The 14273-nt window shown below is 42.4% G+C and overlaps 1 protein-coding gene and 1 non-coding gene across 2 annotated transcripts in view; one reads left to right on the plus strand and one right to left on the minus strand.

Annotated features, from left to right (window-relative positions):
- jcad (junctional cadherin 5 associated) overlaps positions 1–2749 on the plus strand; it is a 25380-nt gene extending 22631 nt beyond the window's left edge. The window contains exon 5 of the mRNA XM_004080907.4: positions 233–2749. Within this exon, the coding sequence (XP_004080955.1) occupies positions 233–267 (35 nt within the window). The 3' untranslated portion in view covers positions 268–2749. The remainder of the gene's footprint in view (positions 1–232) is intronic.
- A 7492-nt stretch (positions 2750–10241) lies between these two features.
- Positions 10242–10313, minus strand: trnag-ucc. The gene has a single exon. It is a non-coding gene; the product is annotated as a tRNA-Gly (tRNA).
- Positions 10314–14273: the final 3960 nt, after the last annotated feature.

A 14273-nucleotide genomic window follows, 5' to 3' on the forward strand; every position in this document is an offset into this window, starting at 1 on the left:
ATCATGAATCACTGATACTATCTACAGTATATCTCATAAAAAGTGATACTGTAAAATTTTTGTAGATTTCATAAATGGTTTAGAAAAACATTGTAATTCTAAAAATATGTCAATTTTCTGTCAATTCTTTGATGTAGTGGACTTAATAGGGTTAATCCTGATAAACGTCTTTCAAAGAAGTGCTCTTTAAGAAAATGGACTCACGCCTTGTTTTCTCCATCCTTCTCTTCAGACTCGTATGACCCCAGTCGAGTGGAGAGGGTGTAACTCCTGACAGCTGCCTTCACCACTGTGGAAATCTGTCTTTTGTCAAGTTACCAACTTTTTTTTCCTCTGTTTTAATCCACCAAGAAGACCTTCATCTCACCTCGTGACGCTGTCGGAACCCCTCTGGATCCACCTATGAACTTCCCACAGAAGTGACTGTGCTGGTGCTGCAGGAGCTTCTTCCTGTTTCTGAACCAGTTTTTTTTCTCCATAAGCATTTTGGACTTCCTCCTTTTTCAGGCATTACTTTTGGGAAATGAGAAATCGAAAAAGGCATGTCATTTTTCCACCTGCACATGGGCTCCTCGCCAAGCGTCTGTGTGGAATCATGAATGTAAAAGTGCTTCTGCTCCACCAACAAACAAGAAAAATGTACCAGAAGAAACCACAAGAGAGATGTATTGCATTACAATCAGTATTAACCAAATGTAAATACGAGAAACTAATGACATTTTGTTAAATCTATAAAAATAGTATCAAACTGAAATGTATATTTTCTTATATTTGTTTAAAACCTTTGGTTTTCAGAAGTGTAACATTTGGGTGTGTGATCAATAATGAAACCCCGCCCCCTGCTCTTTATTCTTCTACTCGTGTGATAGAGAATGTACTCAGAGAGTTTAGATTGCAAAGAAAACACTGTGGTCTTTGAATAGTTTCACTCCAGAGCAATATAGCCGTCCCAGACGAGCGTCTGCGACCCGCTTTCAGTGGAGCTAACCATTCATTTGAGATGTTTTGGTGCACGTGTCGTATTTTTGTACTGCTGAGATTACTGGCTCTGTGTCGTTTGCAAAACACCTGATTGTGGTTGTGTCCGAATTCCTTCACTACTCAATACTTAGTGCACTACATAGGATATTCGCCATTGTGTAGGGCAGTCTGAATCTACAATTCCAAAATCCAGTGTCCTTGAATCTTCCCAGAAGTCCCTGCGAAAAACCAGTGTGCATCGATGCACAAAAGGAATATTGACCACAACGCATTGCTTTTGAACAATTTTTGTGAAAATAATGTTTTTTTTTATAAACCATTCATAAATAGTTTTCGTAGAATGTTTATCAGGCTTTTATTTTGTGAAATCGGTGACGTTAAAAAATAATAGTGAGCATCGTGTCTACATTGCTTTTTAAAATCCAGGGCACTAGATAATCCCAAACTATATAGTTTTTAGTAGCAAAGGATAGGGAGGGAATTCGGACATAGCCTACAAGTTCAAAATCAAGTAAAAGTTCCCCGAAGTCTCTGCGAAAAACTGGTGACCACTGATGGTCACTAGATTGGCAAATATAGGCCACAATGCAACCGATTAAACTATTTTTCATCTAAAAAAGTTTTTATCTTCAGCACAGTAAATTCATAGTCTTTGTACTTCAGGAAATCAGCAACGTCATGTTTGCCGTTTAAAAAAAGAAGTAGTGATTAGGGTGTCTGAATCCAGGGCACTAGATAATCCCGCACTATATAGTTTTCTTCGTAGGTAGGGAGTCGGGAGAGTATTCGGACATGGCCTACGTCTTCACGTTGGGATGAGATCCTCCTTAAGGAAATGTTCACAGTGAATCCCCACGCTGTCTGACCTTTTCCATCCTTCGCTTCGTGTCTCACATGCGCTTCTGGTAGGAAGCGGCGTAGATGTAGCTGTCCCGAGCTGTCCGCTGTCGTAGGGTCTCCGTTGCAACTGGACTTCCATTTCACTGAAATGAAAATCATGTTTGTGTAGGCAATAATATTAACATGAATAAGCTTAAGATCCTTAGTAATGTCGCTGTACAGAACTTTGTCTGAGCACGTTCGATAGAGGTGACGAACGGGGTAGCAATAGAGATGAAATTGACCAACGAACCAAAACAAACTTTTATTCTATGCATTGGACATCAACTTTCACTGGGTGTTAACAGAAAATTAAAAACCATGTCAGTGTCTGTCAAGTGTGTGGTGAAGCTGCAGAGTTTAGTGTGCGTCCTGTCTCCAGCCCCGTACCTCTGTGCTCCAGGTAATGTGTTATCTGGTCATTCTTGTTGGTCTTTTTTGTAGATCTATTGGTGCACATCTTGCTTTGATATTTTCTATTTTCATACAGAGGTATGTACAGGTTTTTTTCTAAACGCTGCATCTTTTTTTTTTTTTTTAATGTTTTGTCTTCTCGCCTTTTCTGTGCATGTAATGCGTAAGAAGTCACGGAAAAAGTGTATTTGCATATACTTGCATTTGGTACTATATATGTATAGTCTATCCAATAAACAACAGTTATATTTCATACAATGTATATTTTATTTTCAGAAGTTAAGCTGCATATTTAAAAATAAATAAAAAGGAGTAAGTATATTTTTTAGAAATATTGTGAAAAAGGGAGGTGTTTTTTGAAGGCGCAGTGTTTGTCTTTATTTGCTGTGATCATTCTAAAAGATCCCAAATAGAGACAAGGATGTGCTGTTGTTCAGTGCTGCAGACAGTTCATAAATAAAATCCTTTGCATGAAGCTGCCTCTGATGTTCTGTGCATTAACATTGTAAGTTATGCAGGAAAGCCCGCTGCACGTCTGAGAGCTCTTTCTCCATTATTCATCCGGTCACTGTACGCTGCACTTAAGGGGCTTCGAAAGCAGCTAGAGCGACACAAACTCATAGAAGGAAGTTGACTAAGGGAAGCTAGCCAAGTTAGTTTCAGAATTATTATTTTTTGTAATTGAATATCGATATGTAACCCCTAGAATTTGAAGAATATATAACCCATAGAAGTGGTTCAGAATAATTATCAGCAGATCATGGATGCCATACATGTAAGAGGCCCCACTTCAGTTTAGAGGAGCAGACACATTGAAGGGCAGGGTGCAGGCCCCCTACGGTGTGGGGGGAGACTGTTTGCAGGTTGTGTTGTGGATTCTTTCTGTGTATGGAAGCGATTCTGTAGCATAATTAAAAATAAAAGTCAAAACCAGAAATACTTTTTCATTTTCGAAATGAAGCTGCATTTTTTGACTCAAAATTAACATGAAAAAGCAATCCACCAAAATGCTTTTTCATTTTCTACTTCTGTCACTTAATTAAAATGATAAAGAAAATGGTATTTGACATTTCATTTTCAAAAAGTTCTCTTGTAAATGTGTAGATTCACTTAAAAATGTCTAATTTGACCATTTAAATGGATGAACAGAAATGCTATTTCATTTTCAAAATGTAACTGCATCAAATGACTCAAAATTAAAATGAAAAATCAATACTTCAAAATGCGTTTTCATTTCTACTTATTCTATGTCATAATTAAAACAAAAATGCAAAGAGGGAATGCATTTTCATTTTAACATCCACCCTGCGAACATTGTCGCATAATTCAATGTGACTTAGCATTTCCAGCGGGGAGGTGGGGCGATGACGTCAGTGCTTTCCGTGTGTCCGGCTGCTAACAGACACATGCTAGGAACTCGGAACTCCGATGGACAGAAAATGAACCTTTTGCATCTCTATAAGAATAAATGAACTTGACAGGGCAGAGGCCTACGGAGCCCGTGACCTGACATGGGTAAGAAAATAATTACATCCTTACCACAAATTAGGATTTTGTTACCCCGAAAAAGTATTTCGTTCCCACGAAATAGTAATTTGTTACGACGGAATGATTAAATTGTTCCCTCAAAATATAAACTCGTTTGAACAAATAAGTATTTAAAACTAGAAGGAGCTGCATTTCCAGAAGAAAATGCAGGGTTGAATGCTGTCTTGCTGAATGAAAGCTGAATTTGCTGAAGAAATGGCTGAACTGTTGAAAAATTGTAGAACACAAAATGGCTGCCAAACCGTCACCATCCCATAATGATTTCAAAACTTATTTTGTAGTTCAAAGCCTTGTGATCATTTTAACGTTTGAATGGTGTCTCTAGCTAAAAGTATGTTGAAGTTTTATTGGTTTAAAGAAGCAAAGTTTTCAAGGATTCCCCATGTATTTCAATGGAGGCATAAATCCTGAAAAATCCGGGAATTTCTAGAAAAGTTCAAGGACCAAAAGTCATAGCAGGAACAAGCTAAAAGAGCTAAAAGTTTTAATAGTAGAATGGTTGAAATAGGTGAAAATTGTAGGAGTTAAGCGCAAGGATTCCCCATGTATTTTAATGGAGCCAAAAATACTGGAAATCCTGAAATATCTCAAAAAGTTCAAGGACCAAAAGTCATAGCAGGAATAAGCTGAAAGAGCTGAACGTTTTAATAGTTGAATAGTTAAATTTTTTTTTTTTTTTTTTTTTTTTAACTTGTCCTGTCCAACAGCTGGGCAGACAGACGAGAGCTGAGGGCCTCTTGTGTTGGACATATTTTGCTTTAACAAGAGGGGTTATTAATCTTCTGACAAACCAAAGGTATGTCTGAATAAACCCCTTTTGTAATTGAGGCCAAACTTTATTAATTTCAATCATGTCTGAAAATCTTTGGTGTTGGACCGGACGGAAAAGGAAAGAGGGGAAGAAGAGAGAGGGACGCTAGAGAGAGGGGGGGGTAGGGGGTGATAATAGGAGGGGAAGGGGGATAAGACCATGAAGCAGCATACAGCAACAAGTTTACTGGTTGTTAATCATTATGGTAAGGTTCAAATGCAGTACAAAAAGGGCGGGGCCTGTCCACACACACACTCAAATGTTATAAACACACCTGCTAGCTGCAAAAATGTCCACCTGTCGACATGTACACAAAACAGATAGTGTTCACACGCATACTTATGCCTGATAACCAACTAGTGTGAAATATTTCAGTCATTCAGTCATGCAAGCTATTAGTGCAAAGGTGAGCTAACACCAGTGCTCAGGTGAGGTTTTATGTTCTTCTAAAATGGATGGTGGAACGTGAAAAGAAGGAGGGAGAGTGCCCAGCCATCCCCACCCCAAGACCCCCACCGCAGCAGCAGCGGCAGCCGGAATCCCCCCAACGCCACACGGGAACCGGCAGGGAACAACCGCCGCCCGGGCGACCAAGCCCGCCACCCAGGCCAGGGCCAGCAGGGCCGCCGCAAGGCCCCCAGAGCCAGAGGCCAGGGAAGCACGGAGGGAAAGAGAGCGCCGCCCCAGCCCAACCAGGAGAGCAGCCCCCCCGCCGCGCCGGGAGAACCCAACGCAGAGCCCCACCGGAGAAGGACGCCCACAGCCCCAAACGAGCACCCCACCACCACCCAGGAGTTCCGGGCATCCCCCCGCCCCAACCCCAGGTACGAGCCAGGACCCCCCAAGGGAGACCCGCTCCGCACTCCAGGCAACCATCCGCCCGGCCCACGGTTGGTCCAGGGAGGAGCGAGGCAGGGGGCCCGCCGCCCCCGCCTCGCGGGAACCCCGGGGAAAAAAAAGAGGGCCCACAAGGGGTGTTATAAATATGGCCCGACCAGGCTCGGCCACAGTTGGAAATTTGGCGGGGCCCAGCACTCAGGAGCAAGGACCAGAACCCACCCCCCAGGGACCAGACACCCCCGGCTCAGATGTAATGTGAACTCCCCCACCGCGCGGAGAGAGCACCGCCGGGCCCAGGAAGCCGGCACCCCGGGGACACGGCCGCCGTTGCAAAGGGGGGCCCGCACCCCCCACCAGGGAAGAGGCAGGGGACAGACGGACCCAGGTCCCACCTTCCTTGCAAATTGTGTGTGCGTGTATGTGTGTTTGAGATGGTGTGTGTGTGCATGTGTGTGTGTTTATGTTGGGATGTATATATTGAGGGGGGAGGGGTGTGTGTACTAAGGGGGGTGCAGTTAAAATTGGCGGGTAGGGCACTAAGGGGACATCTCCTGATTACTCACAGTGACGTCCCCTCACCCTCCCCACCAAGGGGCCCTAAATGTCTAAGGTGCGGTTAAAATTGGCGGGTAGGGTGCTAGGAGGACATCCGCTGCTTGCTGGCAGTGATGTCCAAGCACCCCCCCTACCAAGGGCCCTACATGTCTAAGGTGCAAATAAAACCGAAAGAGGGGGGGCCCACTCCATACGGCAACCATAGGAGGGGGGCCACTGCCTAGTAAACCCCCCCCCAAGGCTCATCGCAGGCTAAGCCCCCCACCCCCTCACCCTATTATGAAGTTATATGAGGAAGGGGGTAAGTTGGGGACAGCTGATAAACTGTCCCCCGGTGGTCAAACAGCTGTCCCCCGCCCCTCCCCCAGCAAGGGGGCCAGGCCCACCCAGCCCAGGGGCCCCACCCCTGGAGGCGCCGACACCCCAGGCCCAGCACCACCCCCCCCACACAGAGAGAGAGGAGCCAGAAAGCGCCGGCCCCCCCCGGAGCAAGCCCAGGCCCCCACCCCCAAACGCCGGCCCTAGAAGAGCTCTGGTCAGGCCTCGACGGGACCGAGGCAGCCAACCGGCCGAGGAAACCGCCGATGGCCTCAGCGGAGACCCCGACCCGTCAACCCCCCCTGCCCCGTACCAATAGTGGACCCCCCCCCCCCCCTCCCCCAGAATGCCCCCCCACAGGTCAGGGCCGACAAGACCCCCCACCCCACCCCCCCCCAGACCCCGCAGCCGAAGCGGAGGACACCCAGAGCGACCGGGGGCCCCAAGAGGGTTGTCCCGTCCCGCCCCAGAGCCAGGGAAGGGCCGATCCCAGCCCCAGGCGTAGATGGGAAGCCCATCCAGTGCTGAATAGTTAAAAATTTGAATGGTTAAAAAAGCTGAAAAATTGTAGGAGTTAAGCAGCGAAAAATGGCGGAAGATACTATACCAAAGAAAGAGAAACAGGAAAACAAAGGGTTGAATGCTTCAACCAATAAAGAAAATACTCAAAGCTGACTTTTTTCCCCCGCATGAACCATACTTACTTGTCGGGTAGTCTTTTTTCTGGCTAGCCCTGATTTTGTAGAAAATGAAGCGATTCTTTTCATTTACTTTGTTAGATTTGCCAAGTTTCACTTTGCAAAATGTGTAATTACACTGTTTCCATTAAATCATTTATAAACACAAATCAACTCACACAATAAGTTATTCAAAAACACAAATGTGAGCAATACTTGGATTTACAGCAGATACTTTTCCATTTCTGTCTGTGTGTATCTCATTACAATGCATGGAAGACACGCAGGATGTTTAGAGATCAGATTTATTGCTTTTAAAAAGCTCTACAGAAGCATTGGTAATCACGTCTCCATGTCTGGGTTCATTCACAGTCAATAGTGAGCCTCACTCCCGCTGCAGTTAAGCCGCTCTCCACCGCTACTTCCTTTTCTCTCTGTTTCAGAGGGTAAAAATAAAAACAACAATCAAACTGGGGGATCTCTTTATTATTGTCTGATTGAAAAAAGGAAAAATATCATAAGGAGGCCCGAGCTTGCTGCCTGCTCATCCCGCAGCAGCGTTCTGTCTGCCAGTCAGTGAGCTGCCCGGGTGCCGGCATGACAAGCTCCACCGCTGGAGATCGCTATGCCGCTCCGGGTGACAGCGGCTGTCTGTCTACGTCCAGCCGGTCACCTGGTTGGCACCTGGCGTAGCAATCAACTCGCTATATTCAATGGAAACATCAATACGGGGCGAGGGAACGAATTCCTTTTTTTTTTTTTTAACCCATGTTAGGTCACGGGCTCCGTAGAAGCCAGATGTCATATATTTAATTATTTTGGACTGTATCCAATCAGAAAATGTTGCTATAAAAAGGAGAAGCATACCTGCATTCTTGAAGAATACTCTAAAAGATGATCTGAGCCTGGGTAGAGTTCTCAACATCATAATGGTATTCTGTAGGAAAGCAAACTGTAATGTCGCGTTTTAAAAACTAAATTGCTGGTTGTAGCATTTTAACTGAAAAAAAGATTTTTATGGGATTATGATGAAGTTAAAAAATATTAATTTGAAACATCAGGGTGAACAGAAGTGGTTTTGTTTTTCACACGACTGTCGAAAACCCCTTCTACGTTTTTTTGCCCTTTTTTAAATCTTTTTTTATGGGCAAAGGGCTATTTGTACTCTTTATAAAAAAAAATAAAACTGGAAAAAGCACGAAATTACATTTTTTAGGTATTTTTTGGACAATCTAAAGATTGTCCAGTTCTTAAATGCATCTGTTGCCCCGAGCACACCGGTATATGATGTCTGTGTTGCATCAGCCAACAATAAACATCTACTTGGCCATTTACTCATTCAATCATTCTCTAAACCTGTTTTGTCCCTGTTGGGGTCAAAGGGCTGCTGGAGCCTATCCTGGTCACTCGTGGGGAAAGGCAGGGGACATCCTGGACAGGTCGCCAGTCTGTCGCAGGGCCACACAAATCACACACCCATGCACACTTGCATTCACACCTAGGGGCAATTTAGAGTAACCAATTAACGTGTTTTGAAGGCAACGAAAAACAATTTCAGTGTGAATCTTGTGAAAAAGTATGTGATTATTAACATCTTTGGTGATAATTAAATAAGATACATTTTATACAGAAAAGCTCGGCTTGGGAATTTTGCTTTAATTTCTAAAATGTACGTTGTTTTTTTCTTATTTGTTTATTCTTTTTACACTTTGATTTGTTGGTGTGATTTGCACTTCAGGGCCACTGTGCTGCTCTTCCCACAACTCACCTTTCAATCTTGCTGACAATCTTTTGTCGCACATTTCACCTGAAACCGTCCTCCACCCGTTTCAACCTGGTTGCACCTCCTCAACTCCTCTGTAATGTTGATCCTCCACCTTCTTCACCTCTTCTCCCTGTAACCTCATCACTCCACTTGAGTTTTTCTTATTTTCACACTTTGTCTCCACTCTTCTCCTTTCCAGAGGAAACGTCCACCTCTCTAGATGTTCCTCCACCTGCTCTCACTACAGATGTCATCTACAAACGTCATTACGTCCACAGTGATTCCTGTTTGACCTCATCTGTCAGTCTGTCCATTGAACAAACAGAAGTTCAACATGTATATTGGATTAAAAAAACGAATCAGTTAAAGAGTCATCACTAAATTGTCATCAAAGCTGCATTTTTTTTGTCTGGTTCATGTCTACTTACGTGGATGTGAATAATAAAGTACTCATGGAGACAGACGACAGCATTTCTCCTCGTTTTGGCTGCATCCCAGCAGGAACATCACAAATCTGAATCACAGCTTTGAACTTACTCTGGCATGTGTAGGTGGAGCTTTGATTTGAACTGTGTATTGACATCAAAGACTTGCTGCCTACACATTTCTTACAAAGTCCTTAAAGTGGAAGTACTGTACCAGATTATATGGGCTGCCTTCACTCCATTGTTATGCAGGGCTTTGTGCAATGATTGATTTGCTCGGGTGCATTTTGTTGATGCTGAAAACATAAAGAACACTTTTAGGAAACATCCAAACAGTCAAATTTGTGTGTATTTGTGTCTTGTTTTCCTTCTATGTAACTAAAAGAAAACAGTTTCTTTTATGTGAACAAACTCTGATCTTGATTAAGACTGTCATTTCAAAAGTTCAATGCAGGACTTGGGTCATTACTCTTTTGTTTTCATCGTATTTATTTAACTTTCAGCTGAAACTATGCTGTACAAAGTAAATTGATGTTAGTGTATTTTCAGATCTGCATAAATTTGTGCACTGACTCTCATCACGTTGACAGTGCTTCAGTGTTTGATTTGAGGCAATGAAATGACGTTTGCGCATCCAAGTTGTGGGTCCATTTACGGAGAAACGTCTCCCTCTGCTGGAAAAGGTCGGTAATGCATAATTTCTTTACATAAAGATCCATCGGAGGTAAGAGAGCTAAATGTCCGCAGAGTCCAGCAGAAATCGGTTTTAAAAATGTCTTCTGTACAACAGCAACACAAATATTTCGAGTTTTATATATGACCTTTTGTAGTATTTTGTTTTGTGACTTGATTTGTTATTTTGCAGATGGACATCTTTTTTTTTATTTTTACTATACTATCTTGCTAGTCGATACTTAGAAAGCATCATTGAGATTATCTTTTAGTAAAAAATGCAGTCTAGCGGTGCAGAGTTGTAATAAATTATTTATTTCTGAAAGGTTGGACAAATTTACAATACAAAAGCATTATGCGTTGGCCGGGAATCGAACCCGGGTCAACTGCTTGGAAGGCAGCTATGCTAACCACTATACCACCAACGCTCCACAGTGATCATTGTCCACCAGACATACTAAACTTTCTTCATACGTTCAAGGAGTGTTTTTGGCCTCGTGGCATTCGTGGCTAACCTTTTATGCCAAGTTATTTGACTTCAAGCACATGAGATTTTGGAAATATGAACTACATGGAAGTTAAGACATTTCGCCCCAAGGACACCAGTGAAGATCACAAATCATTGAAGAAAAAAAGTTCCTCACACTGTCTAGTGGGTCTAGTCGACACAATTCCCAACATTAAAGTGCCTAAGATAGCATAAGGGTTACAACGGGAAGAACCAAAACCTGTGAAGTGGACCCTGATGGCACGATGAGGGCTGTAGAGCTCAATGAAACAGGCCAGCCCAGCTTGTGGGGTGCGAGTGCCTGTAGCTGTGGCTTCAATTTGAGTTTCGCCTCCCCAGCATTGTTGGGAGAGCGCACAAAAATGTGCGGCTCAGCTGAAGTTCCCATCTGTAGATGTGGTCCTTTCTGTAGTGGATCTGGAAATGTTTCTGTTGCTGCCATGGAAGCAGCAGGTTGTGGGATGCCCTGGTTTAAAATGATTTGTTCTTGTGCCTGGCACCGCCTGCTGTACCTGTGAAGACATGCAAAACAAAAAGGTTCAACAATAGAATCAAAATAGGGTAACAGCCCCAGCTGCCTCTGTGTTCATAAGATGCAAGACTAATGAAAATGCTTTGCCTTCCTATTGTTTGATCCTATTTTTTTACTAAACTGTTTTGATTTTCCTCTACGCATTCTAGAGGATACAGCTTCTTATCTTTTCTGTTTGATGCTATGGAAAATGTATTCATAAAGACTGAAAATGTCATTTAATAAGATGATTCTAAATATAATCAGCATTTACTTCTGGGAGCTGGATGGTGGTCTCCCTCATTATTCTTGCATTTGAGACGATGCAAATCGTTTCAAATGGTGGCGTAGATCCGCACCACCAAAGTGAACCGAGAATTGCATTGGACGGCGTTTGGGTACAAGGCACAGAGTCTCACAAATATGGCCTCCACCACTCGGTCGCAGTCTGGCCACTGTGCAGGACTGGGAGCCCCGATATAACACCTGAATGAAAAAAGAGGGGGAAAAACAAGGACACAAAAATCAAGGATATATGATTAAAAGCATTATTTTAAAGCCAAACATTCGGTTCTGTGTCATTTCTTTTGGTGGCTCAGCTCTTGTGTGTTTTTTGCCTACTCACCTTTTTGTGCTTTCAACACCGGGGGCTCCAACTTTTTTGGTGGCCCTAAATCTACCCTGCTTCAGGTGGGCTTTGTGACATTGGAAGTAAACCGTTTTTTGTTCATCATAATCCCCAAATGATTGCCACAGGGAAAGTATCTGGTTTGACTCTTTTTTAGTGACCACAACATTATTGTGCCGGAAGCCAACCAAGAAATTAGCCAGCTCCTGCACGGCCTCATAACCCTCCACGTTGTCAGGGCCGACAGAACTCTGGAAAATAAGAACAACTGTCTTAATGAATCAAATTGAAAGAAAAATGACATTTATGCTTTAGAAAAGAACTAATCTTATGTCACAGGAAGAGTCCAACTGTTGACAGGTTGCTGGCAGATCTTTTTTGGAGGCTGTACAAGAAGAAAAGCAAATCTCTTATTAAACAGTATCATGATACATCCTTATAATTAAAGCACTCCTGGACCTTTGTCACGTTTGCAAAACAAAATAAATACATAAAAAACATTCATACTACTTTATTTTGCTTTGTTTTTTTTTCAATGGAAAAGTTTAACTAAACTAAACTAATGTTATTTTCCAAAGTAAAATAAAAGGACCAAATATATATTTTCTTGATCAAATACTGCCAATCAAAAACTAAACAAAAATGTTATCAATAATGGACAGATTTGAGCTCTAATAAAATTTTAAAAAAGATCCATGTTTTTTAAAATCAACTCCTACCTAACACACATATGACTATTAGGACAAGAAATTCAAAAAGTATCTGTCACAAAACATTTCTTTTTGCAAGTAGATGAAGGTTTTCTTCATGCAGGTCTGAAGGAAGTCGCTCCCTCATGGAACAAGCTTCAACTGGTCATTCGTGGAATTGTAATTTAAACTTTTACTTGTAAAAAAAGAAGGTGGTGTTTGATCCGAAACTTATTGATGTTTTTTAAACCCTTGTGCTATCTTGTTGGGGTGCAGATGACCCCACCCTCACATTGAGCTGTTATTCCTACGGTGACAAATGTGGATAAAGGTGGAGAGGATTTCATGTAATCCATGGATACCAGTGAAGATCACAAATTATTGCAGAAAAAAGGTTCAGCGCACGTGCCTCCAATGTTAACGTGCCTCCAAGGCATGTTAGCGTTGGTAGTGGGGTCATCTTGACCCCCGCAAGATAGCACAAGGGCTATAACAGCTTTGGGGAGTGCTGTACTAGGTTTGTTCCAGCTTTTTCCAGCAGATGGTGATCTTGGTTTAAAAATTCAGCCTCAGCAGTGAGCTTCAACTCCGAACACTTACAATGGAGAGGCTCATGTGTTTGTACTTTTGTTCCTGCCTGCAGTGTGGACCTGCAGCTCACACAGTCGCACACGGTCGGCTGACATTGTGTTGGGAGTGTGCGTGCCACCCAAGCTGAACCACGTCTAAACATGTAGAGATAAATTGACTTTTAACTGTTTTTGGGAGAACTCACCGACACTGAACTTATTTTTGATTAAAATAAAGAACAGATTCTTTAAACATAAACAGTTGAGGCAAACAAAGGAATAAACATAAAAATTTCAGCCTAAAAAGAAAATTTGACGAAGACTCTGGTCTTAACTAATGACATATATACATGGATTTTTACCAGGACTTTTAAGGCAGTGTTAAAAAAGCTGTTAGTGCTCTCAGTTGCAGACCCTCATAAATTCACCAACATTTTGACAGCTGTTGAAACAACAAACCAATTGGGAGAGAGGAACAGCTGCACTTATGTTCACTTTGAAAGCACAGGTTTCACTTTCCTCATTGTTTTTTAAACTAGTTTGGTGTACTTAGAGCTTGAGGTGTCATATCCCTGTCAACTTCCAAGAAACCATGCTATCTTTATATCAGTTCATCTCAGCATTTATCTATCTTCACCTTTGATCTAATTGTCCTATGCGTTTTATGTTGAATGCTCTTTCTGAAACTACCATCTGCATTTACCGGGCTAGGGACAGGCACAAGCAGGACAATGGTTTTTGCCCTGTATTTATCTTTTTTCTTTCTTTTTTTGCCTGTCTTTTTTGTCTTTTATTTTATTATGGCCTTTTTTTTGTTTTCCGTAAGTTTTTTAAATTTTTTTATTTCTTTTTGGTTTTTGTGTTGTTGTGTTTTTTAATTTCTTTAGATTTTTTCTGATCATCACTTTTGGGGTGGCAGGAGCGGTATTTAGCGAGGGCAAAGCCTGCATCTGGCCTCTTTCTCTGAGGCTTCAACAATGAGTCGATGACTCTGCCGTGTTTTAATTCTCATGTCAGGATCTTTCAGGGAAGTGAAATGAAAACAGAGTCAACTAAAAAACAGAGATGTTAAGCTCTGACCGCAGAAATGCTGCTTGTTTTCACATGAAGCAATCCTGGCACTGCTGTGGTCGGACTTGGGGGGAAAAGAAGAGCCTAAAACCGGACTTGCACGCCTTCCCACATTGGGAAAGTCAGTGAAATGGCGCATAAACAATCCAATGAAAGAAAACAAACTTTATTTCATTTAATTTGTCACACAGAGCTGATTTGAAACCTCCACAAAGACCCAGCTTTCCAGCCAATCTAAAGTCCTGTTTGCTGTCACTGGCAGTATTTGAGTTGCATTCTTTTATCATGGAGCCGGTCCACAACATTAAAGTAGATGCTGCAGTGACAAACCAATAAGTCTCTTTAAAGCCAACAAACAGAAAAAAAGTAAGCAGTCCGGGATTTAGACTGGCCTCTCAAATATTAGCACCAT

This window comes from Oryzias latipes, chromosome 20 (genome assembly GCF_002234675.1).
Source record: "Oryzias latipes chromosome 20, ASM223467v1".
In the NCBI taxonomy this organism is placed as follows: Eukaryota; Metazoa; Chordata; class Actinopteri; order Beloniformes; family Adrianichthyidae; genus Oryzias; species Oryzias latipes.